Source organism: Vitis riparia, chromosome 14, assembly GCF_004353265.1.
Source record: "Vitis riparia cultivar Riparia Gloire de Montpellier isolate 1030 chromosome 14, EGFV_Vit.rip_1.0, whole genome shotgun sequence".
NCBI classification, from domain to species: Eukaryota; Viridiplantae; Streptophyta; class Magnoliopsida; order Vitales; family Vitaceae; genus Vitis; species Vitis riparia.
In genome coordinates this window covers 5,130,410-5,156,135 of record NC_048444.1, presented here as the reverse complement: position 1 = coordinate 5,156,135, position 25,726 = coordinate 5,130,410, and the positions used below count along the sequence as shown (strand labels likewise).

The following is a 25,726-nucleotide window of genomic DNA, read 5'->3' as shown; positions in this document are numbered from 1 at the left end:
CTTCACAACCCAATTTGCCAAATACAGACTTCTCACCCACTTCCGTGTATATAATTTTGTAGGTGCTAAAGCAGTCAAAGTGAGGCAGGTGTGCGGCGTGCCTACTGAATTCTTATCTTAATTAAATGATTTCCAGTTCTGCTGATTATATTTATTATAAGCAGCCGGCCCCGCACGCGAAGAGCGTCAGCGTTCAGGTAGTGGTGGTGGAGATTGTGCCATGGCGGCCACTGGAGCGTGTTTTGTCACCGGCGGCTGCTGGTCGGTGTTCCGGCGGGACATGAAGTCGGCGACAGGAGGATTGAGAACGAATCCGATTTCGGTTTCGACTCGGCCGTCGACAATGTCTAGTGAACAAGCACTGGCGCCGCGAGCGGAGGAGAAAGAAGGGATCGAGAAGACAATTTCGAAGCGCTTCGAGGACATGGAGGTGTCGGAAGTAGAACGGCGGAGTTTGCAGGATTACTTCCAGCAGTCGAAGGATTTGAGCAGATCGGACGGTGGACCGCCCCGCTGGTTTTCGCCCTTGGAGTGCGGGACTCGGTTGGAAAACTCTCCTCTGCTTCTCTTTTTACCAGGTCTTTGCCCCGCCACTCTTTCCTTGATTCATCTTTTCTTCTGGTGAATTTTTTTTTGCTGGAAACTTCTAACAATAAAACAATCAGAGCCTTGACTGGATTATACTTTTAGATTCATCTTAGCTTCTTGATTTATATTAATTGGAAAAGTTAATAACAAGGCGTATGGATGTTCGTTTGCTGCAGTCTAATTCAGCAAACAAGCTTGTGGTTTTCCTCATTCAAACAATTTGATTTGGTTCTGCCTCTCTCCGCTCCATTTCATTTTTATTAATGCATAACTCCAACAGCACTTTCATCTTGCCTCTAATTTTCGAACTAAAGTTGGCTGTCTTCAGGAGAAATTTCCATGATGAACAATGCTGTTTGGAGTTATGCATTAAATTCGTTATTTTGCGAATTATTACATGAATTCAGCTTTATATTGACATACGTAATTTGTTTGACAATTAAAGATCTAGGTATCCCTTCGGAACATATATATTTTTTTTCACAAATTTATAGACTAGTTCTTAACTCGTGAATGTTAAATACTTGTCCTTCAATATCAAATGATTATATAGGAGATCATCTCTCTTTCTTAAAAATGAGAAGATTATTTAGGAGCAGAAGGAATATGCCATTCCAAATAAGAATAAATAAGATAGATATAAGGAACTTTTGTAATGCTGGAATGAATGAATGGAGAAACTAGCAAAGCGGTCATTATCATTGCCAATATCAATATTTGTCAGCACTAAAAAATTTATTATTGTTATTATTATTATAATCTGCAAATTATTGAGAATTTGCTATTATATATTTTGAATTTTGAAGGGATTGATGGTGTTGGACTTGGACCTATTAGAACATCTCTCTTTCTTAGAAATGAGAAGATTATTTTGGAGCAGAAGGAATATGTCATTCCAAATGGGAATAAATAAGATAGATATAAGAAACTTTTGTAATGCTGGAATAAATGGATGGGGAAACTGGCAAAGAGGTCATTATCATTGTCAATATCAATATTTGTCAGCACTAAAAAATTTGTTATTGTTTGTTATTATTGTAATCGGCAAATTATTGAGAATTTGCTGTTATATATTTTGAATTTTGCAGGGATTGATGGTGTTGGACTTGGACTTAGTATGCATCATCATAGACTTGGACAGTAAGCATTCAATCAAACTAAAGTTACAAATGGAGAATATGCTTCTGTCTTTGTGTCTCCTAAGAAATTTGATGATGATAGAATTACGATCTGATGCCATGCCAATTACCTTTGTCCATATAATCATTAAGTTGCCCAGCTCACTATTGTTTTCTTGAATGAAGGATTTTCGACATATGGTGCTTGCATATCCCTGTTATGGATCGAACACCATTTACAGGTTTAGTTCTTTTTTATTTTATTTTATTTTTTACACTCACTTTCTCATGTGTTTCTTACTACCCATGTAAACTTGAGATAGTGTGTACAGAGTCAGTGATGGGCAGTGTTATTTTGTACATTAGCTGCTGCATCATTCTGTTTCTTTGGCTTTAGTTTAAAGTAAAGAATGATAGTGGTTCCTTGCACTGTCATTACAGAATTGAACAAAAGAGGTACTGGATGCAGAACAACGATAACTTCTTTTTAGTATGTCCTAGAATATAAATCCTTTTTGAAATTTAATATAGATTAATAGAGGAATAAGTATACTGAAGAAAGCACAGCATGCCTGACTATTGAAACATGCCCAAAAGGCAGAAAGACCCTAGAAATCTAAGCCAGAGGGGAAAGAAACCTCAAATTGCTACAAGTACACACCAGAACTGATCATGAGGAAGTAAAGTAACCAACTTTTTGAAAACAAAGATCATGCTTACTGTGTTTATCCTCCTAAATGGGGACACCATAGGACAAGTATGTTGAATTTCGTTTTAATATAGTCTTTTCCAAATTTTCATCGTTAAGAATTGGTGAAGCTGGTTGAAAGAACGGTACGGTCAGAGAATTTCCATTCACCAAATAAGCCCATATACCTTGTTGGAGAATCTCTTGGAGGATGCCTTGCTCTAGCTGTTGCAGCCCGTAACCCTGATATTGATCTTGCACTAATTTTGGCTAACCCAGGTGAGAACTTCCTTTTTGTAAATTATGTTGATGAGAGCTTAGACTTTCACCTGATTTATTCACTGCTATCAATGGTCCTTTTCAATTCCAGCAAAAATTCAACTATATATGGGTGTGTTTATTGATCAGTTAGACTGATCATATTAAGAAACAAGACATGCTATATTTTACTGAAATTGGATAACCGATTTTTCACTGTTTTAACTGATTGATTGAATTTGACTTGATCAAATCTCAAATGCCTTTAAGAAAGGTGGTTAAGACTTAAAATTGGAAGCTACCACATATGCATAATGTACTTTTGGTTCCAGGGATACCCTCCATGATATGTGCAGCACTCTTAGTAAGAAAAAGCAAAAAACTAAAGTTCATTGCATGCAATTGATCAAAATCTTTGCATGCTATTCATAGTTACTAATTTTTGTTCATTTGGCAGCTACATCTTTTGGCAAGTCACCACTGCAACCTCTAATACCTTTATTCGATGTCATGCCTGACCAACTCAATTTAGGCGTTCCCTATGTGCTTAGCTTGATGACAGGTTTTTGCTTTTCTTTTTCCTTTTATTTTCATCCACTAGTTTCAATAGTTGCTTGACACATATATTTGTTCTTACTTTGAGCTTGGAATATATCGAGTTTGCTCCAGTCCAGAATTACCCAAGTGGCAATCCTTATTGATGAAGCTATTATAATATCAATCTGCATCTAAACTATTAATGCCGCAAATGGAAGACCATGAATTTGGAAAATTTGCTTCTGGTGGAATTTGCTATTAGGAACTGATTCTAGTAGTTATCTATTCTTTATTCCCAAAATTATTAGTGTCATAAGAACTGATCTTCTTGCAACTTAAATACCATATTGTATCTTCCCAATTGATGCAAGCAGCTGTACCATTTTTAAATTTAGGTGATCCTTTGAGGATGGTGATGACAACTGCAGAAAAAGGACTTTCTCTGCAACAAACAGTTGGAGAGATATCAGAGGGTCTTGGTGCACTGTCAGCTTATCTTTCTGTAAGATTTGACCCTAGAACATAAGTAGACTATGGTATATGTTTTGCCTTCTTTTAGTGGACAAAAAATTCTCTAATTGAGAAATCCTACTGTATGTTAGTCAATATGTCAAGGGCTTTGTTATTGGCATCATTTTTTTTTATTTTTTTTTAAATCCTTTTTGTCAAAATTCTCTATACATGCCAGGGAGGTTTCCTCATTATAGTTTTTCACAATTTGCAGTGCCTTCTTGTCAGTAGACGTGACACATAATTGTATATTGTTCTTGAAATGTCCCAGATGCAGGATTTCTCTAGGAGTTCATGTCATGATGATTGTCTCAGATTTATTTTTTGTTGATGAGTCTCGTCTTTTTTTTTTATTTATTTTATTTTATTTATTTTTTATCATATTTCATTTTCTTCTGACTTGATACTCTCATTTTAATTTTTCTTATCTTGTGTTGTTGCTTTTGGACGAAGAATTGATGGTTAAAGTCACAGGTTCTGTCAGATATTTTGCCTCAAGAAACCTTTCTCTGGAGGCTGAAGATGCTTTCCTCAGCTTCTGCATATGCGAATTCACGTCTCCATGCTGTGAAAGCAGAAATACTGATACTTTCCAGGTCCTGACTCTTTGTCTTCTCTGCATTTTTCCTTTTTATTGAATTGTATGATTGCTTATTGTAGAAAAGTTGACACTCAGCAACTTCTAGGTTAATTAAACTTGATCTAATTGCTTAGAAGAAAAGTAAAAGTAAAACAGAAAATGAATTATTGAATGGCAAGCTTAGCAAATCTAGTCTTGCTCAACTATTGTATTTCTTTATTTTTAAATTTTTTTATAGTTGACCTTCTTGTAGCCATTTCTTAACTTGAAGCCAATCTAACTCATGAGTTTGGCCAGCTGCTCATTTGAATGGACAACAAGGTATGTGCACCTTACTGTGTAAGTCTTAGAACACTCAAGATCAAAGAAGATGAAATATAGAAGAGAGACAAGATTTGATCTTGTGTACACACATCCCACTGCTAGGAAAACGTCTCACCATGAAGAGCTTATATTAGACCTTGACGAGCTTATATAAATAATAACTTCATCACCATACTGTTAATGTTACCATATACAATTTAGGAATCAAATTGACTGTACATATACTTTGTACATATACGAAAAGATTGACGGATTGGCTTACCATGTATATGTTAATGTTACCAAATACAATTTAGGAATCGGTTAGATTCCATGTATAGGATATACGTCTGTATATAGATGGATGCGGAGGATAATAAAAAGGAGAAGAGTTCTCGGTTTCTGCGGGGTTTTTCTGAGTATTTTGACATGGTATCTGAGCAAGGTTTCGGCACCTTCTGAGTGGAGTTCGTGCTTCTTGGAGGTTTTGGCATTTCCTGTTGGTGCATTTGTGGTTTTATTTTTTTGGTGATTGCTATGGGTGTTTTTCTTGGTTTCGATCCCTTCAATAGCTGCGTTTGAGGGGTGTATCTCGGCAGCTGTTGGCTCATTGATGATACGCATCATGTTGAGGCCGGCAATAACTCCCACATCCTTGGTGGCTTGATTCTCAGCAGCTGTTGGCTTATTGATGATACACATCACTTGAGGTAGGCATTATAACAACAACGTTCTTCACAGTTGAACCGATCTTCTACCAATCAAATGCTTGGCATCGAAAATAGTGTTGATCGGGTTCATTGCGACCTAGTTCTTGGGCACTTTTATTCCAATTTTCTGGTGGGTTATTTCCTTTGTCTCTCGGTTGCATCATGTCATCAGATAAGTTGGAATCGTTTCCTATTAGATTTATTGGCAAAAATTATTGTGCTTAGGAGTTTCAATTTAAATTATTTGTCAAAGGAAAAGAATTATGGGGTCATATTGATGGGGGTAATCCTGCACCTCGTGATGCCGAGGCTTTGTCTAAGTGGGAAATTAAGGATGCTCGGGTTATGACTTGGATCCTTAGCTCGGTTGACCCTCACCTTGTTCTCAATCTGAGGCCTTATAAAACTGCTGCTACCATGTGGAATTATCTCCACACGGTTTACAATTAAGACAACTCTACTAGGCATTTTCAATTGGAGTATGAGATGACTAATTTCACACAAGGAAGTCTCTCAATTGAGGAATATTTTTCTGGTTTTTAAACTCTTTGGACTGATTATTTCGACATTGTTTATGCTAATGTTCCCGCTGCAACTCTCTCTGCTGTCTAAGCAGTGAATGCAACCAGCAAGCGGGATCAATTCTTGATGAAGCTACGACCCGACTTTGAAATTGCACGGTCTAATATGATGAATCGTCATCTTGTACCATCTTTGGATGCCTGTTAGAGTGAACTTCTGCGTGAGGAGCAGTGTATCGTAACTCAAGCTACCATGGACCATCGGGCTAATGTTAGTGCACCTGTTTCTATGGCTTATGCAGCACAGGGGCGGAATAAGGGTCGAGACATGCATGTTGTCCAGTGCTTTAGTTGTAAAGATTTTGGTCACATTGCTCGGGATTATCCCAAGAAGTTTAGTAACTACTGCAAGAAACAAGCTCATATCATCTTTGCTTGTCCCATTCGGCCTGAAATGAAGCAGGGTAATGCTTATCATGCTTCCACTGGTGCCTCTAGTTCTGTTGCATTGCCTGCTGCCTCGTCGATTGTTCCAATTTCTGCTCCTACAGCCTTAGCAAACCTGAACACACTCACTCCTAAAATGGTACAACAAATTATCATTTCTGCTTTTTCTGCTTTTGGGCTCTTAGGTAATCATACGGGTTCTTCTAAGCCATGGTATTTTGACTCTAGAGCCTCTAACCATATGACGAATACTGTTCTTTCTCTTTCCAATGTCAGAAATTATGATGGAAATTTGAAAATTAACACTGCCGATGGCAGTTCTCTGTCTACCAGTGCTGTTGGAGATCTTTCTTCTTCCTTAACTGATGTTTTTGTGTCTCTTGACCTCTCCACAAATCTTATTTCTGTTGGTCAATTGGTTGATAATAATTGTAATGTCAATTTCTCCCATTCTGGTTGTGTTGTGTAGGATTAAGTGTCCGGGAAGATGATCGCGAAGGGGCTTAAAGTGGGACGACTCTTTCCTCTTCATGTTTCTCCTTCCACTATTATTCCTAGTTTTCCTTTACTTTCATTTGCATGTAATGTTGTTGGTTCTGGACATAAGATGTGGCATAGACGTCTTGGTCACCCAAACTCTGATGTACTTCGTACTTTGTTTCATTCTGGATTATTGGGAAATAAAACATGTTCTTCTCTTGATCTTTCTTTCGATTCTATGTCATGCAAACTTGGCAAAAGTAAAGTTCTACTTTTTCCTCATCCCACATCTCGTGCCTCATAATGTTTTGATATCATACATAGTGATGTTTGGGGGATTGCACCTGTTGTTTCTCATGCACATTACAAGTACTTTGTTACTTTCATTGATAACTTTAGTCATTTTACTTGGGTTTACTTCCTCTGAGCTAAGGCTGAAGTTTTTTCAGTCTTTAAGCGCTTTCTTGCACTTATTGAGACTCAATTCTCTGCTAGCATCAAGGTCTTGCGCTCTGATTCTGGCAGAGAATGCATGTCTAATGAGTTTTAGGACTTTCTTCAAAGCAAATGGATCATCTCTCAACGTTCTTGTCCTTCGACACCACAACAAAACGGTGTTGCCGAGAGAAAAAATCGCCACCTTCTTGATGTGGTAAGACCTCTTTTACTTGACTCATCGATTTCGCCTCGTTTTTGGTGTGAAGCACTTTCTACTGCAGTTCATTTGATCGATCACTTACCCTCTCCTATGTTAAATCATGTTTCTCCTTTCTCTAAGTTGTTTGGTCATTCTCCTTTATATTCTGATCTTCGTACATTTGGTTGTGTTTGTTTTATGCATCTACCTACTCATGAACGACATAAACTTACTGCTCAGTTTGTTAAGTGTGCTTTTCTTGGTTATGCTATCCCTCACAAGGGTTATGTTTGTTATGATCCCCATGCTCGTCGTATACGAGTTTCCCGGAATGTGATTTTCTTTGAAAATCAATATTTCTTTCCATCTCATGTTGACCTGCTATCCGCATCTGTATCTCTTTTGCCTAGTTTTTCTGAATCCCTAACAATTGTGGAAAGGTTCAAACCTGGTTTTGTGTATGAAAGACGTAGTCGACATGAGTCCGGTTCCACTTCATCTGTGCCTCCTTCCGATCTTGACCCGGCGCCTGATCCTACTCCTGCTTCCACCACTTTTCGTTGGTCTACTCGTCTTTCTCGACCCCCTGATTGGTATGGATTCTTCTCTCCTGTCTCTCTTGTTGCTACTTTATCCACTATTTCTATTCCCTCTTGCTACAAACAGGCCATGGAACATGAGTGTTGGAAAAATGCAATGCAAGCAGAACTTCAAGCACTTGAGGAGAATCATACTTGGGATATTGTTCTTTGTCCTCCTACAGTCAAACCTATTGGGAGTAAATGAGTTTTCTCTGTAAAACTTCGTTTTGATGGCTCTTTGAACCGATACAAAGCTCGCCTCGTAGCTCCTGGTAACAAGCAGGAATATGGGGTTGATTATGAGGAGACATTTGCTCCTGTTGCCAAAATGACCATGGTTCGAACCATCTTAGCTATTGCCGCTTCACAGTCATGGCAACTGCATTAGATGGATGTGAAGAATGCTTTTCTTCATGGTGATCTCCAGGAAGAGATTTACATGAAGCTTCTCTCTGGTATGACTAATTTTTCTCCTTATGATGTTTGTAAGTTAAAACGTTCTTTGTATGGGCTCAAGCAGGTGCTTGGGCTTGGTTTGAGAAGTTTCGCAGTACAATTCTTTCCTTCAGTTTTACCCAAAGTCAGTATGATTCTTCCCTCTTCTTCCACACGTCTGCGTCAGGTATAATCCTTTTCTTGATTTATGTGGATGATATTATCATTACTGGCACTAACTGTGGTTTGATTACTAAGCTTCGGAGGCTGTTACATATAACTTTCCATATGAAAGATCTTGGACAACTCGTATACTTCTTAGGATTGGAAGTTCATCATCGGGCCAGTGGTATTTTTGTGAACCAGCACAAGTATATTCAAGATCTTATCACTTTGGCTGGTTTGGAGGACACTTCTTTTGTTGATACTCCTATGGAGGTAAATGTCAAATACAGGAAAGATGAAGGGGACCTTCTGGATGATCCTACTCTCTATCGGCGCCTGGTTGGGAGTCTTATCTACTTGACCACTACTCGACCTGATATCTCCTATGTTGTTCATCAGGTTAGTCAGTTTATGACTTCTCCTCGACATCTCCATCTTGCTGCAGTTCGACGAATCATCCGCTATCTTCGAGGTTCACCTACTCATGGGTTATTCTTTCCTGCTGGCTCCTCTCTTCAACTTGTTGCCTATAGTGATGTTGATTGGGTTGGGTGTCCAGATACATGTCGATCTACTATGGGTTGGTGTATGTTTTTAGGTGATGCCTTGATTTCTTAGAGATGTAAGAAAAAAGATCATGTTTCTAAATCCTCTACTGAGGTCGAGTATCGTGCCATGTCTACTGCTTGTTCTGAAATTGTATGGCTACGCCATCTTCTTGAGGAGCTTGGGTTTCCTCAAACTACTTCTACACCTCTTCATGCTGATAACACTAGTGCTATTCAGATTGCCACCAATCCCGTTTTTCATGAACGTACCAAGCACATTAAGGTTGATTGTCATTCTATTCAAGACACCTTGGAAAGTCGGGTGATATCTCTTCCTCACATCTCTTCTGATCTCCAAGTGGCTGATATCTTCACCAAAGCTTTGACTCGACAGCGACATCAATTTCTTGTTAGCAAATTGTTGCTGGTTAACTTTCCAACATCAATTTGAGGGAGGATGTTAATGTTACCATATACAATTTAGGAATCAGATTGGTTGTACATATACTTTGTACATATACGAAAAGATTGACAAATTGGCTTACCATGTATATGTTAATGTTACCATATACAATTTAGGAATCAGTTAGACTCCATGTATAGGATATACGTCTGTATATAGATGGATGCAGAGAATAATAAAAAGGAGAAGAGTTCTCGGTTTCTGTGGGGTTTTTCTGAGTATTTTGACACATATTGCAACTGTTTCATTTTCCTCTTTCTTTTGGGAGATGTAGGAGAGGATTAACCCTTTTTAAAGACTCTTGATGTTGATTCCCATTTGAATCAGGAAAACATCAATAGCAAGATGCTTTGACTACTAGTCTTGTCAAACTCATTGACAAGGAGTCTAAATAATAATATATAACTAGAAAACTAGATCTAACATTTAGTGAATTTTCCTGTTAGGAAAAACACCCACAGTTCACTTCAATTCCTGTTCCAGTTTAGCTTATAGACAAGGACTATTCATCCTGTCATTCAAAACTCTCATCTCAAAGAGCTTGTAAATGATACTTCATCAGCTCTTCCATATGGAAAGTGTGTTTTTTATTTTTTATTTTTAGAGGGGTGTGGAAGATAGAAGCCACCTTTTTAAAGACTTTTGGTGTTGAAACTCCTATTCCAATCAGGAAAATCATTAACAAGACTGTTCTTTAGCTATTAGAGTTGTTAAGCTCATTGTCAAGGACTACATAAGAGCCAAACCTATTCTAATTCATAAGGTAAGGTCTAATAAAAAAAATAAATCTAACCCATTTAGTAACTTTCCTGTTAGGAAAAGACCAACAGTTCAAAAAGCACTCAATTTCCTTGTTCAGATATGATCATCAAGAAGAATCAAACTATAAAAAACCTCATGTAATTAAAAAAATCCAATTATGAAACCAAATCCTAAGCTGTTTGTTTCATTCAATGTTGCAGTAAAGATGTTTTCCCCATTGCTTTGTGATTTTCTGTTTTTTGGCCCTTATTTTCATTTGTTTTTTCAAAGGGTTGCACACACTAAACATGTTGTATACATCATTTCTGATTTTTCTACTTTTAAAATACAAAGCATATTATTACATCCAAATGGACCCAAAATCATCCATTACTAACTCTAAATCAACATTCATTGGAACACTCCACCTCAATACCATCTTCACAAAATTCATCCACTGTCAGGCCATTGCTCTGTTAACTCAAAACTTTTTGAAGCATCAGCCACTATTAATGCAAGTGAATCATGTAGTCATCTTCAATATTAACAACAAACAGCAAAAATGTTCCTATGCTGGTGTCATGTACTTAAGTCATTTAGAAGGCAGTAGATGTGTGAGTTCAAGTAAAAGGCCTCCTCATCTCTTCTTGAATTCAAAGTCTGAGCTGCCTAAAGTAATTTTTCATCATATAAACATATTTATTGCCATCTTTTCACTTTTCAGCCTCTATAATTTTATAGAAATTCTTTGTTTGTCATGTATATACTTGTAGCGCTTTCCAAGCCTTAGTTTGTGGTTTCTTTCCAGAATGGAATTGATTTACCATTTATTTTTTCAGTGGAAAGGATCACTTTCTATCAAGTCAAGAGGAAGCTGAGAGGCTTTGTCATGTGCTGCCAAAATGTAAGATTCGTAAGTTTGCCGACAGTGGTCATTTCCTCTTCTTGGTAGGATGATCTCTCTCTCTCTCTCTCTCTCTCTCTCTACACTGATATTTTTGCAGAGTTCACCACTCAGGCTCGGATTTGGAATCCAGCATCAGACAGCACATTGAAGCGAAAAAAGATCAAATATGGATTGAAAAAAGAACATAACCACTATATATTAGTTACAAAATTACCTTGGTTTTTAATGGTGTTCTGAATCAGCATTGAAGGAAAAGCATTTTTTGCCTTTTTGGTACTTGCTTTGCAATGCTATCTTGTCAATATGAGATAAATTAGGAAGGTCCTAAAGTTCATATAATTCAAACTAAAAGGAAATGAAATATTATTTAAACTAAAAGGAGAATGAAATAAAACCTTATCTAAAGGGCCTATAAAAAAACCTTATTAAAGAGGACATGAATAATTAGTAATTCCAAGAATTGGACCAAACATTTTCCAGACCTTTGCAAAATATTCTTTCTGCTGAACTCCCTTTTGAACAACATTTTATCCTGCTTTGATTTCAATTAACTCCCTAAATGCATAAAACAACATCCCTCAATGCTCACTGGCCCAAAACCTACACTAGCATGCAGGAGCTGGCAACAAGCATAGCATAACTATCACTTCAAATCTGTTGGCTCCGGGGTTGAGCACTTGTTCTCCTACTTCTAAATGATCACATTGTCATGGTAACCTGTCTGTTTATTGTTGTCTGCTTTCCTGATCTGCTTAATGGTAATATTTGGATGAGATTTCTATCATAGTTTGTGCCTGCTTGCTTATTCTGAGATACATTAAATGTGAAAGAAAAGAGAACCATGTGAAACTCTTTTGGCATTATGAAAAGATTGTTTTTATTATGCCCAACCTTCTATTGTCCTTGTTAAAATTCTACTCAGTGATGTATTAGTTAAGTTTTGGCTGTTAGTTTCCAAGAGCAGGGTTATGATCTCTGACTTCAATATCATATAAACAGAAGGAAACACCTGACAATTTGAATGAGTATCTTCTCTCATACCCTGAGCTTTCTAATAGAAAATCCTGCAACCCACAGATTTAAATCTCTTACTAGAAGTTGCTAGATAGAGAATTTTCTGAAAGCAATGTTCTTTTCCTGAGATAGCGGATAATATAATTGAAACACTCAGTTTAACCTAAAACTGTGTATTTTAATTAGCATATTTGTTGTTTTTCTAAGGTTTTAAGGAAACCATCTAATTCACAAAAATTATGGTTTATATTGAACTCTATTTTTTTCTATTCCATGAATTTGGATTTAAATTTAACCAGATAGCAAACTCTATGTTATGAAATAATAGTTTCAGATTTGTTATTATGTGATCTTAATACAATATGAGAGTATAAAATTTTACTTCAATTGTGATCTTTCCAGTTTTGTTGTTGGTATAAATGGGTACTTCTGTCAATATGTAACAGGAAGATGGTATTGATTTGGTAACTATCATCAAAGGAGTCAATTTCTATCGTCGTGCAAAATATCATGACTATGTTTCAGATTACATACCTCTGGTCCCGTCTGAATTCAGACAGGCAACCGAAGAATATAGGTAAGTGATATGCTATTATTTTTTAAAGTACATGCATGTTATAAAATAATAATAACCAACAGGAATCCATAAAAACTAACTAGTCTACAGTGGCACATTATTTCATTTTCATATGCATGGTTATTCAGCATGCTACAGTTATCACAAGGATCACCTGATTAAGTAATGCTATCTATTACATATATGAATATATCTCCATTATGGAGAGGAAACTGTGCCACCTATGCTTGTTAATCTGTGTTGAACTACCAATCTTACTAAAAACTTGTTTGGGTCCATAACATATTTCATGCTTTAACACCTTCTTTCATGTGTGGCCCCATACCCACATGTGCATGTGATAGAACATAAACAACAATAGCTGCAGGCGAATCACAAATTCGTGACCACACATGCATGTGGGAGACACATACAACAATAATTGCAGGCAAATCACAAATTTGTGATAACATACAATTAGATAGATAAATAGATAGAGAGGTTTCAAACTGGGGACCTCTAGTTTATTGAAGCTCTGGTACCATGTTGAGTTATCAATTTTCCTAGAAGCTTAAGCTATTAGGATTTGAGCTCACAATGTGTATAATGCTCTTAACAATGTGGACAATGAACTTTTGACCCCTGTTTTCCAGAAAAAGTATTGATATCATTATTATCATAAGCCAAAAAATAGGGATAATAGGAATAAAAAACTAAGACTTGGAGAAAGAGAGGGAGATGACTCACATTTGCTGTGGAACTCTCTTATTTGTACATGGAGAGGGAAAGAGACTGCATGATTGGTGGTGCATGCTTGCAGTACACACAAGGACCCCTAGTCTCATAGACTCCATGACCTATATTATACCAGAGGAAAGAAACAGATAGAAAGTATGCCCTAGCTCAATTTAAATGGTTATTTTCTCATTGGAAACCAGGCTCTGTACCTTGTGTGTACCACATTTCTGATTGTGCCATTTTTTTATAATGCTCACGAACAGGATTATTTCACCAACTATCCTCATAACAGTGATATTAATTTAATTTCGATGATCCTAGGTGGCTTACTATGGCTACTAGCCCTGTGATGCTTTCGACTATGGAGGATGGGAAGATTGTGAGGGGACTTGCAGGAATTCCTTCTGAGGGGCCAGTCTTGTTCGTTGGCTATCACATGTTGCTTGGACTTGAATTGGCTCCCATGGTACTACAATTTTTGGCTGAAAGAAATATCCTTTTGCGAGGAATAGCGCATCCAATGATGTTTAAGAGATTGAGAAGTGGAATTTTACCTGAGCTGTCAACATTTGACACATTCAGAGTCTTTGGTGCAGTTCCTGTCTCAGGGTCTTACTTTTATAAACTTATGTCTTCCAAGTCTCATATTCTACTATATCCAGGAGGCATGCGTGAGGCTCTGCATCGGAAGGTAACATTTTAGTAATTACATTCTACATTGAAGTACATTGCTCTGGATAAAAGTGTTTTTTTTTTTCCTTTAGGTTCCTACAACAAAAATTCATATAAACATGTGCATTATTTGTGTGCATGGCTGTGAAAGAGATACGCCTTAGGATTTGAAGTATTAAACTCTTTTTTGCAACACCCAACTGTTTACATTGTCCAGGGTGAGGAATACAAGTTGTTTTGGCCAGAATCATCTGAGTTTATCCGAATGGCGGCTAGATTTGGAGCCAAAATTGTACCCTTTGGGGTGGTTGGCGAAGATGATATTGGTCAGGTATGGGCTTGACTACTACAATATCCTTTATGACTGTCTTCTTTATAAATTATTGGTTTCCAGTACCATACAGATCAGCTCATGTATCCATCCACCCACACTCTTAATACATCCTTACAAAGGAGCAGTTTTTGAGGCTGCTGATTAATTTAGTTTGAATGTATTCACTTTTCATTTGAATGCTCTATCATTTCGAATGATGGTTTAATGCTTTCCCCAGAGTTGGATTTATTTCATGTTTAAGTGGCATGTAGGATATATATCATGTGGAAATCCGGAAGGTGCAGCTGTGCATACAGCTGTACCGTATACCTGTACCTCTAGCTGTATCGCCAGCTGTACCACATATAGTCGTTTCCTATTCTAATTTTATTTCCTGATTTTATGGAAGACTTTCTCCTAAAATCAAGGATTAGATTTCTTTTTTAAGGCAAGGTGACCTCAGTCATTTATGTATAAATATTGATGCAATAATTAGTTTAAATAGAGTGAGAAAAATAAAAAGAAGTGTTTTTTCTTTCTCAAAAATTTTCATGGTATCAGAGCTAATTCTGAACCATTCAATCCATTCATGACCAAATATGGAATGACCACCAAGAAGGACTCCTCAACCTCATAAGTCACCTCCACTCAAGAAGCTCCTATTCTAAGCAACAATGGAGGATTAGATGGTGCTGCTCTTCTCATTACTGGACACAAACTGAATGGGAAAAACTATCTTCAATGGTCTCATGCAGCCATGATGTTCATATGTGGTAAAGGGAAGGATGACTACCTTACCAGTGCAGTGCCTCGACCTACGAAAGAAGATTTGAAATTCAAATGATAGAAGGCTGAGAATAATATGGTTATGTCTTGGTTAATTAACTCAATGAACAATGACATAGGGGAGAATTTCATACTCTATGAAACGACGCAAGAAATCAATCTGGGAAGCAACAAGGGAGACTTATTCCGATACAGAAGACACAACAGAGTCATTTGAGATAGAAAGGATCCTCCATGATTTACGCCAAGGTGAGTTGTCTGTCATTGAATATTTTAGTCTTTTAACTCGCTATTGGCAACAATTGGACATGTTTGAAACCACCAAATAGGACTGCCCAATGGATGCAATCAAATACAAAAAGATTATTGAGAAGAAATGAATCTACAAGTCTTTATTAGGATTGAAGAGAAATCTGGATGAAGTTTGAGGCATAATATTGGGAACTAAACCTTTACCCAACATCCGAGAAGTTGACTTAGAAGTGTGCCAAGAAGAAACTAGAAAGAAATTGATGTTGCGGTCACAAACTGATCAACCTGTCACCGAGGGTTCAGCCTTTGTGGCTTGGGATCGCCCTAATCCTTTTAACAACAATTGACCAAGAAAAGGGAGACCTTGGTGTGATCACCGCCAAAAACCAGGTCATACCAAGGACACATGCTGGAAAATCCATGGGAAACCAACGGATTGGAAGCCGTCACATCCTCAAAATGATAGAGAAAGCTGAGGACACCATGTCACTGTTGAGGACAACCCAACACTACCTAATTCTAGTCCGTTCAGCAAAGAGCAATTGGAATTGTTGTAAAAAATGTTCAGCTAGTCCCAACAGGTGGCAAATTCCTCTAATTCTATCACCGGGTTTGGATCCTTATCTTAAAAAGGTAATTTTCTTGTTGCCTTAAAAGGAAAAAAGGAAAATTTGAGTCCTTGGATTATTGACTCAGGGGCTTCTGATTATATGATTGGAGATGCCACAATTTTTCAAAAGTATACACCTTGTTTTGAGGATTATACGGTTTGTATAGCCGATGGTTCTTTCTCAAAGGTGGTTGGTACAAATTTTGTTGTCATCTCTAAGGACCTAATTCTTGACTCTGTTCTTTTGGTTCCAAACTTGGATTGCAATTTGTTGTCCATTAGGAAACTCACTCAAGAAAACATTGTGTTACTAAATTTTTTCCAAACCATTGTGTTTTTCAGGATTTGAATTCGAGGAACACAATTGGCAATATTAAGATGTGTTTGAGACTATATCTTCAAAGTGACTAATTATATTGAAAGACAACCTTATCCGATAGTTGGTGAAAAACGGTCTCTTTCTGTCTTTAATTCTAATACAAATAGTGATGTTATGTTATGGCACTATCGTCTAAGACATCCTAATTTCATGATCTCAAAAAACTCTTTCCATTATTATTCACTAAAAATTCAGATAATTTTCAGTGTGAAATTTGTTAATTATCCAAGCATATTCGCAAACCCTATCCAATTCAATCATACAAACCATCTCATCCTTTTTCCATGATACATAGTGATATTTGGGGGCCATCTAAGATAAAGAACATAACAAGGACTAGATGCTTTGTGTCCTTTGAAAAAGAAATCCTTTGGAAGAAGGTGATCGGGGTGAAGTATGGCTATGAGGGCTTTGGTTGGAGAACTAATGAGGCTCGCGGAACGTTTGGAGTGGGGGTTTGGAAGGAGATCTTGAAGGAGATGAATTGGTGTTGGGATAACATAGAATTCAAGGTGGGAGAGGGGACCAAGGTTAATTTATGGACTGATCAGTGGTGCGGTAATGAGGCGCTGTCCCAAACTTTTCCCCAATTTTTTGCCTTGGCGGCCCAAAGGAATGCCTCGGTCAATGAGATGTGGGATTCTAGCCTTGGTCAAGGAGGTTGAAATATAAGATTCTCTAGAAACTCTAACGATTGGGAGCTGGACGCTTTAGGAGAGTTGTTTCATATGCTGAGGGACTTGAGGATTTCTTCTAAAGAGGACTCAGTGATATGGAAAGGAGGAGGTCACAGTTATTTTTGGATTAGGGATGCTTACAAGCTGCTAACAGTCCCTAGTGCTATCACCTTCCCGAAAAAGAGTATTTGGGTGGACAAGGTCCCAACCAAAGTTGCTTTTTTTGCTTGGGAGGCCACTTGGGAGAAGGTCCTAACTTTGGATAGGCTTCAAAGACGAGGCTGGCATTTTCCAAATCGTTGTTTTTTGTGTGGTTGTGAAGAGGAAAATGTAAATCATATTCTTTTACACTATATAGTAGTCAGGGTTCTCTGGGAGATTGTCCTTGCCTTGTTTGGGGCTAATTGGGTGTTCCCAGAGACAGTCAAAGAGATGTTACTTAGTTAAAGGGGCCCTTTTGTGGGGAAAAAGAGGAAAAAATTTGGAATTCCATTCCGTTGTGTATTTTTTGGACGGTTTGGAAGGAAAGAAATAGATTAGCCTTTAGGGGGGGCTCCCTAGCTATACAGAAGTTGAAAAATTCTTTTGTTTGTAATTTGTGGAGTTGGGCTAGGGTGTATATGAGAGAGGAGTCCTCTTCGCTTTTAGGAATTTTGGAATGGCTTGCCATTCCTTAAGGGGTGGTGAATGTTTTGTTCATGTGTTTTTGCTTCTAGGCTGCTGTGTATACTTCCTGTATGCTTTGTGGCTTTCCGCCCTTTAATATATTTGCGCTTATTTATAAATAAATAAAAAAAAATTTCTTGGATATTCCTAATGAAATAAAAATCAGAAATAGGTTAAATTTTATAACATGATCCAGACCCAGTTCCATGCCAAAATACAAGTATTGAAAACTGACAATGCAAGAGATTATTTCAATTCTATTATAGGGGAATTCTTATTAAAAGAAAGTATATTTCATCAAAGTTCTTGCATTGATACTCAGCAAAATGGCATAGCCGAGAAAAAAAATAGACACTTGTTAGAAGTTGCAAGAGCCCTTATGCTCTCCTTTCATGTCCCAAAAAATTTTTGGGGAGAAGTTGTACTTATTGCGACCTATCTCATCAATAGAATGCCTTCTTGTGTCTTGAGTTTCCAAACACTATGCAAAGTCTTTCTCAAATCATACCTTAGGACTCAACTCATTTCCTCCATTCCACCGAAGGTATTTGATTGCTCAGCCTTTGTTCACATTCCTTAACAACATTGAAGTAAGCTTGATTCCAAGGGCACTAAGTGTATTTTCCTAGGATACTCTCCAAACCATAAGGGCTATAAATGTTACTTTCCCATCACAAAAAGGTTCTACACCTCCATAGATGTGACATTCTTTGAAAATCAATCCTATTACTCCAAAATTGATATTCAAGGGGAGAATAGAATTCAAGAATACCAGTTTTGAGAAACAGAAACCATGATCAAACCTCAAACACTTGAGTCTATTCTTGTTTACAACTATAACCCTATCTCGCCTGCTCCAAGTCTCTCACTCCAAATGATTGAATCTGTGGACACTGAACCAAGTACTCCTCTTGGCCCAAACCAATCTCAGACTGTTGAGTTCATTGTTTACTCAAGGAAAAAGAAGAAGTCTCAAGAAGATATAGAGCAACAAACACATCCGAGACTCGTATATGAAATTGAACCAAATTCAGTCCCAAAAGAGACACACTCAGGTTACATTGATTCTAATCCTAATGAGTCAGAAGATGATGAGCTCAATTTGCCAATTGCTAAAAGGAAATAAGTAAAATCTTGCACAAATCATCCGATTTATAACTTTATCTCCTATAAGAGTTTGTCACAGGGTTATCAGGCTTTTGTTACCAGTCTTACGGATATTTGGATTCCTAACAATATCCAAGAGGCCCTACAAATACTTGAATGGAAGGCAACGATCGAGGAAGAGATCCGAGCTCTTGAAAAGAATGACACATGGGAGCTTGGTGAACTTCCAAAAGGAAAGAATCCAATCAAGAGTAAATGGATCTTCACATTCAAGTACAAAGCAGATGGGAGTGTTTACAGGTACAAAACTCAGCTAGTTGCTAAGGGATTTATATAGTCTTACGAAATTGACTACCAAGAAACCTTTCCTCCAGTTGCCAAATTAAACACAATTCGTGTTCTATTGTTGTTAGCTGTTAACCGAGATTGGCCTCTTCATCAACTGGACATCAAGAATGCTTTCCTCAATGGTGACTTAGAAGAAGAAGCGTATATGGAAATTCCTTCAGGTGTTGAGACTGAAACAAAAATTAGCAAAGTTTGCAGACTAAAAAAATCTCTATATGGTCTCAAGCAATTTCCTCGAGCTTGGTTTGATTGTTTCACTAAGATCGTAAAGAGGTTTGGTTACTCCCAATGTCAGTCCGACCACACTCTATTTGTAAAACACACTACTGAAGGAAGAATTGTCATTATCCTTGTTTACGTGGATGACATAATCTTGATTGGAGATCATGTAGAAGAAATAGGCAAGCTCAAGAGTTTTCTTACCCATGAGTTCGAAATCAAAGACTTGGGGAATCTTAAATATTTTCTTGGGATGGAAATTGCTAGATCAAAAATAGGTATTGTAGTCTTCCAACGTAAATATGTCCTAGACTTGCTAAGGGAGACTGGGATGCTTGGTTGTAAACCTGCAGACATACCTATGGACTACACTACTAAAATAGGAACAGTCAAAGGAAGTGCTCCAGTGGATAAAAGGAGATATCAAAGATTTGTGGAGAAACTCATCTATCTCTCTCGCACAAGACCAAGCATTGCCTTTTCAGTCAGCGTAGTTAGTCAATTCATGAACAATCCAATTGAGGAACATATGATAGTTGTGTTTCATATTTTAAGATATCTCAAAATGGCTCCATGAAAGGGACTCTATTTCAAAAGAACACAAAAGAGAAACATTGAAATTTTTTTCAGATGCAGACTGGGCCGACTCCATAATTGACCGAAGATCAACCTTAGGATATTGCACCTATGTATGGGGGAATCTGGTTACCTGGCAAAGCAAGAAACAATTTGTTGTAGCTCGGAGCAATGCAAAAGCAAAATTTAGAGTTATGCACATAGAATTTGTGAAGGAATGTGGTTAAAGAGACTCTTAAACAAAGTGAAAGTTCCAGTGGAAGATTCTATGAAGATGTTTTGTGACAATCATGTTGCCATAAGTATCGCTAAGAACCCGGTTCATCATGATCGGACAAAGAATGTTGAAATAGATCGTTATTTTATTAAGGAGAAGATCAAAGAAGAGATGGTTTCATTGGTTTACACTCCAACAATTCTCCAAACAGAAAACATTCTTACCAAGGCGCTTTCTAGAATCAACTTTGAGGACTTGAGATCCAAGCTGGAAATGATCAACATTTACAAACCCAGCTTGAGGGGGAGTGTAAAAATCCGGAAGGTACAGCTGTGCATACAGCTGTACCATATATCTGTACCGCCAACTGTACCACATATACCTGTTTCCTATTCCAATTTTATTTTCTGATTTTATTGAAGACTTTCTCCTAAAATCAAGGATTTTTTTTTTTTTAAGGCAAGATTACCTCAGCCATTCATGTATAAATATTGATGCAATAATCAGTTTGAATAGAGTGAGAAAAATAAAAAGAAGTTTTTTTTCTTTCTCAAATTTCTTCATATATGTACAGGAACATATAGGAAAATAGAAAGTGTAAGTGTGGAAATTGTTGAGGACTTTTATTTTTAAGTAGAAAATTTATTTTACTACTGCCAGAACTACATCAGAAATTTACCTGAACATTCTTGATGCAAAGTAGTGATGCGCGGAAATGCACAACGATGAAACACTCTTGTTAATGACACTGAATGTTAGAACTGGGTGGTGATGTGCCAATCTAGCTTCTTGTGGTCTGGTAAAATTGACTCATCAACACATCCACTCAAATTATATCTTGGCCAGGCTTTTTGGTGCTGGCAACATAGACCTATTAACCCATTCTGACAGGGCAACACATGGTTCATGGTTAAACATGTTCAAAAGATGAAGAGAAAGCCAAACCAGATGAAATATTGGTAATAGAAAAAACTTTAAAGGAAATTTCTACATATTGTGTGAAAGTTTTCAATTCATTTCTTATTTGATTTGATGTTGAGAAATTAAAAAGGAGAAAAATAAATTTGTGAAGATAATCTTATACAAGGAGGTTTATCATAGATTTGCAAACAAGAATACATAACCAGTGTACACATTTAGGATTCTCAAACGCACTATACATAAACTAGAAGGAAAGAACAAAATCTGTAAGTGTAAGAAGTCAAGGAAAGTTTGAGACTGAAATTTCAAATTTTACTGTAGTCTTTGATACATGATCCCCAAAAGGGGATTAGTGAAACTATATGTATCTCCAGAATTTGCAAAGGGAATTTCTCACCATTAAAATTTTGGTAATCTTCTCTTTCCATAAAAGTTGTAAGAAGAAAACGGGAAACTTTCCGAAGGATCCTTACCCCCCTCCCCCCTTCTCTTCCCTAGCCCTTAACCACCAATAACACAGTAAGCAGGTTGAGATCCCTTTTGAGTCTCAACTCCCTGAGGTTTTTTGAGGCTTCCATGTGACCTGAGTTTTGTAATTGTGGTTATCAGTCAATTCTACTGGTTTTATCTCCATCCTTAGCCTTTCTTCTTGTGCATAATCTGATTTATACATCCCTATGCCTTAAATTTATGTGCACATCTGCTGTCGTTAATTCTTGTCATATATATGCATACCTATTGACTAACTTGCACTGATTGATTTTAAAATGTTGGGAAGCCTTTATGTTTTGAGTTCATTGAGTCTGAAGATCAGAGGTAATTTTTATCTTTTGGCCATGAACCGTTTGGAAGTCAGTAGTAACCACAGAACATTTAAAACCAAAGTTGATTGCCGCCTATTGGTATAGCTATAAAATGACATAGACCATGGCTCCATATTGTCACCATTTCTATAAATGAGATATATACTGATGTGGTTATCTATTATAGGAGATTTGTTATTTATGTTCTTTTATGATTCTCTTGTGTAGAGTATGATGGAGAACATGAAAAGCTCGATTTTAAAGTAGATAATATGTGCATGTGTGTGTTATTAGGATCAATACTGATGTTAGAAAAGGCAAATGATATAGAAGAGGCAGGAACAGACACAAAATAAAAGGATTTTTTACATGGACGTTGCCAGATTTTGGTGATGTTTTTGGGTGACGATTATGAAAGTGAACTTCCATTAGGAGGATAAAGCTGTTCGAAAGATCACACCAGAGCAAGACATATTTGGAATATTATACTACCAGTAGTTCTTGTCCAAATGCCTGCAATACAGTAGGTTATGTCAGTTATGATAAATAACCAATCCACTAGCAAAAACAAATCCTGAAAGTTAAGATAAGACATGAAATCACTTTGGTTTGATGTCAAACATGTTTACTATTGAGTTATATATTCTTATGGAGATAATTGCTGGAGAAGTTAAGGAAAAAAAGATCTTTCCATGGTTTCTGTGGATTCAAACAAAGCAAATAAGTATTCCTAGGGAATCAATTTGGCGTGGGGTTAGTGAAGAATGAGCTGCAAGCAGCTATTTTGTGATCATGCCTTTAAAATCTATGAAGTTGCACACTCAAAACAAGATTTTGTTAAGATGACAATGTTGAGGTGGATAGTTGGAAGTCTAGGAAGTGTGAGATTAGACATGCAAAATCACAAGTGGAGATAAAGTGGGTACCTTGAATTGAAGTTCCATCATTGGGACTAGCTGAGTGAGTGTGAATTGAAAGTAGTAAGTCGAAGACAGCAAAGCAAAAAAGGACCAGGAAGACCCCATACTCTGGCCAAAGATAGACTTCTGTTCAATTTAGATGGCAAATGCGGATTTTGTTCCTGACAAAGTAGTCAGGTTGATGTATTACTTACTTTCTATCAATTATTACAATCATAGGTTCTGGTTTGAAATTAATCTTTTGGACTATGGGTCTAATCCATGTCTTTAATGTTTTTCTAGGGGTTAGTAATCATGAATTTCTATTTAACTCTTGGATAGTTTCATTCTTTCCTCAATGTATTTTTAAGAATTTTGATTTCTAGACCACAAAGTAACATGTATGGCTTACTTCACAACAGGATTTGGGTTCATCTCTAATCTCCATATTCCTTGTATACAGGTTGTAATTGACTATGATGACCTAATGAAGATACCCTATTTTAGGGCTCAAATAAAGGATTTGACGAATCAGTCTGCTATATTGAGGTATTCCAAGTTATTGAAAGCTATGGAATCTTTTCTCATTTCTCATGATTTTTTTTCAGTTTTGGTGTCTTGAGTGCGTTCTCTGCTAGAAGCTGTGCTTTCTTTTGGTACATATTTAATTCATATTTCTACCTATACGCAATAAGATCATCTAGAGCTGACTGATAATTTCTGAGGAAGTTTTTCTTTTAGTCATTCTCATAGAGTCATTCTAAGAGAGTATATATTACATGACTGGGATATGTTCTACATCCAAACACACACACACACATACACACGCGCGCGAAGTAATACCTTATTGGCTCCTGATGCCCCCCGAAAAAAAAAATGAAAAAAAAAAAAGGAACACATTGCACCAAGTAATGGTAAAATATTTGTTTTGACACAAGAATGAGAAATAAGAATATTTAAAATAAATGGAAGACATATTCTTGCAAGTTTTAAGCCTATAAAAAAAAGGGTTCCTGCAAGTTTAAATTCATTTAAGCATTAACAAGCTTAGTACTAAATGCATTCATAAACATTACCAAAATGCTAAGTATACAAATTGATGCATACTTAGTATGGCTATATTTCTTTACATCTTTATAATTTTATTTCTCATTTGCTTACTGGTTTCTTTGAATTTCATCCTAATCATGTGATACTAGGACTGAGAGTAGTGGTGACGTTGCAAACCAAGATGTACACTTACCAGGAGTTCTACCAAAAATTCCTGGCCGTTTCTATTACTTTTTCGGGAAGCCGATTGAGACAGAAGGTATGTTTGGTGGAACACTGCTATAATTGGATTATTCATCTATTTGCTTGAAGTGCTTCTCCCCTTCAAATATCTAAGTTCAGGGATTTAGTTGTGAAGAACCTTGGGGACCTACAACTTTTGGCTATGGTTTTTGCCCATGCTTGAATGACATTCGATGGGATTTTTATCCTTGGTTTTTAAGTTCTTAGTAAATGACCTGAATTTCTATTTTATGATGAAGGGAGGAAGCATGAACTAAGAGACAAGGAAAAGGCTCATGAGCTGTATTTACATGCTAAGTCTGAAGTTGAGAGTTGCATCGCTTATTTGAAGGAGAAAAGAAAAGGCGATCCATATAGGAATTTATTGCCCCGGTTGTTTTATCAGGCTACGCATGGCTTTACAACAGAAGTTCCTACATTTGACCTTTGATTATTCCTTGCATTGAAGGAGAGAATCTTATGTTAACAGTAGCTGAGAGAGGGAAGTTTGCTCCAGCGTGGAGGTGACCTTATTGTAGGCTGTACAAAGTAGGCATGCTGTTAGCCCAGCCGCTGGCAATTCAGTTCCGAAAGGAATGAACAGTCAAAGACTCTGGTTCTCAATCAGACACTGTGGTATTCAAATCATATGATTCTTTGGGGGAATATAACCAAGCAAAGAAGTGATGTCACATTATCTCCATTTCCGATAGTGGATATGTAGGCCACGGAGAGAGAGGCCATGTTCAGTGTAATTGCTCAATTTCGAGGCATGTATAATAATGTGGTTATGATGTGAATTCCATTGTGAAGGTGCCCAAATTGTATTCCATGACAATGGCTCTACTGTCTACTCATGGATTTTTTTTTTCCTCTTTCCCAGGCATTGGAGCTTCTTGTTGCCTAGCATCACCCACTATAGAATATTAGGGATTAAGCATTGCAATTATTATCATCCAATAAGCAGGTGACAGTGACACTATCAGTAGTTGTTCAGTGTGGTTGTTCTTCGTGAAGTGAATGTGGAAGAATGCCAAAGAAAAGACTGCAGATAGATGTTAGGAAGGAAGTTCACTACCTCATGGTAATGTTGATGGCCATTCCTTTTCTTTCCCCTGATGGTTCCTTTGCTAATGAATTTTGCTAGAATGGTATAACGCCAGCATTTTCCTTCTTTTTTTCCCCCCCTTTTTCTTTGTTTTTTTGGCTACAAGCTCAATGGGACATGGCTCCGATCGTTTCCGGGGATGGGGCCAGATAGATTGATTCAAAAGTTGTTTAAGTTAAGGGTCAAGGCAGCCTGTCGGAAGAGCAGTGACTATAGTTTTTTTCTCATCAACAAATAGGCCGAAGCTGGAGTAGTACGAACATTTGAAAACTTTTTCGAATTACTCGAGAGTCCAAATCATGGTTTTCGGTGGGAAAATGAAATTGCCGGACTAGTTTTTCTTTTGGGCCAATCCCAAAAATTCTTTTCCAAAAAA

At 37.1% G+C, this 25,726-nt stretch overlaps 2 protein-coding genes across 2 annotated transcripts; both read left to right on the top strand.

The window, feature by feature from the left end:
• LOC117930302 (acyltransferase-like protein At3g26840, chloroplastic) lies at positions 1-25,238 on the top strand. The gene is made up of 15 exons (XM_034850887.1): positions 1-88; positions 165-578; positions 1,677-1,728; positions 1,893-1,948; positions 2,515-2,673; positions 3,110-3,214; positions 3,585-3,691; positions 4,174-4,295; positions 11,150-11,258; positions 12,678-12,808; positions 13,847-14,216; positions 14,415-14,528; positions 23,434-23,519; positions 24,170-24,279; positions 24,503-25,238. The coding sequence occupies exons 2-15, from the start codon at positions 221-223 to the stop codon at positions 24,691-24,693; spliced, it is 2,070 nt and encodes a 689-aa protein (XP_034706778.1). The 5' UTR covers positions 1-88; positions 165-220; the 3' UTR covers positions 24,694-25,238.
• On the top strand, positions 4,305-6,964 carry LOC117930303. The gene is made up of 2 exons (XM_034850888.1): positions 4,305-6,399; positions 6,730-6,964. Exons 1-2 carry the CDS (start codon positions 6,067-6,069, stop codon positions 6,733-6,735), a joined length of 339 nt encoding a protein of 112 aa, XP_034706779.1. The 5' UTR covers positions 4,305-6,066; the 3' UTR covers positions 6,736-6,964.
• Positions 25,239-25,726: the final 488 nt, after the last annotated feature.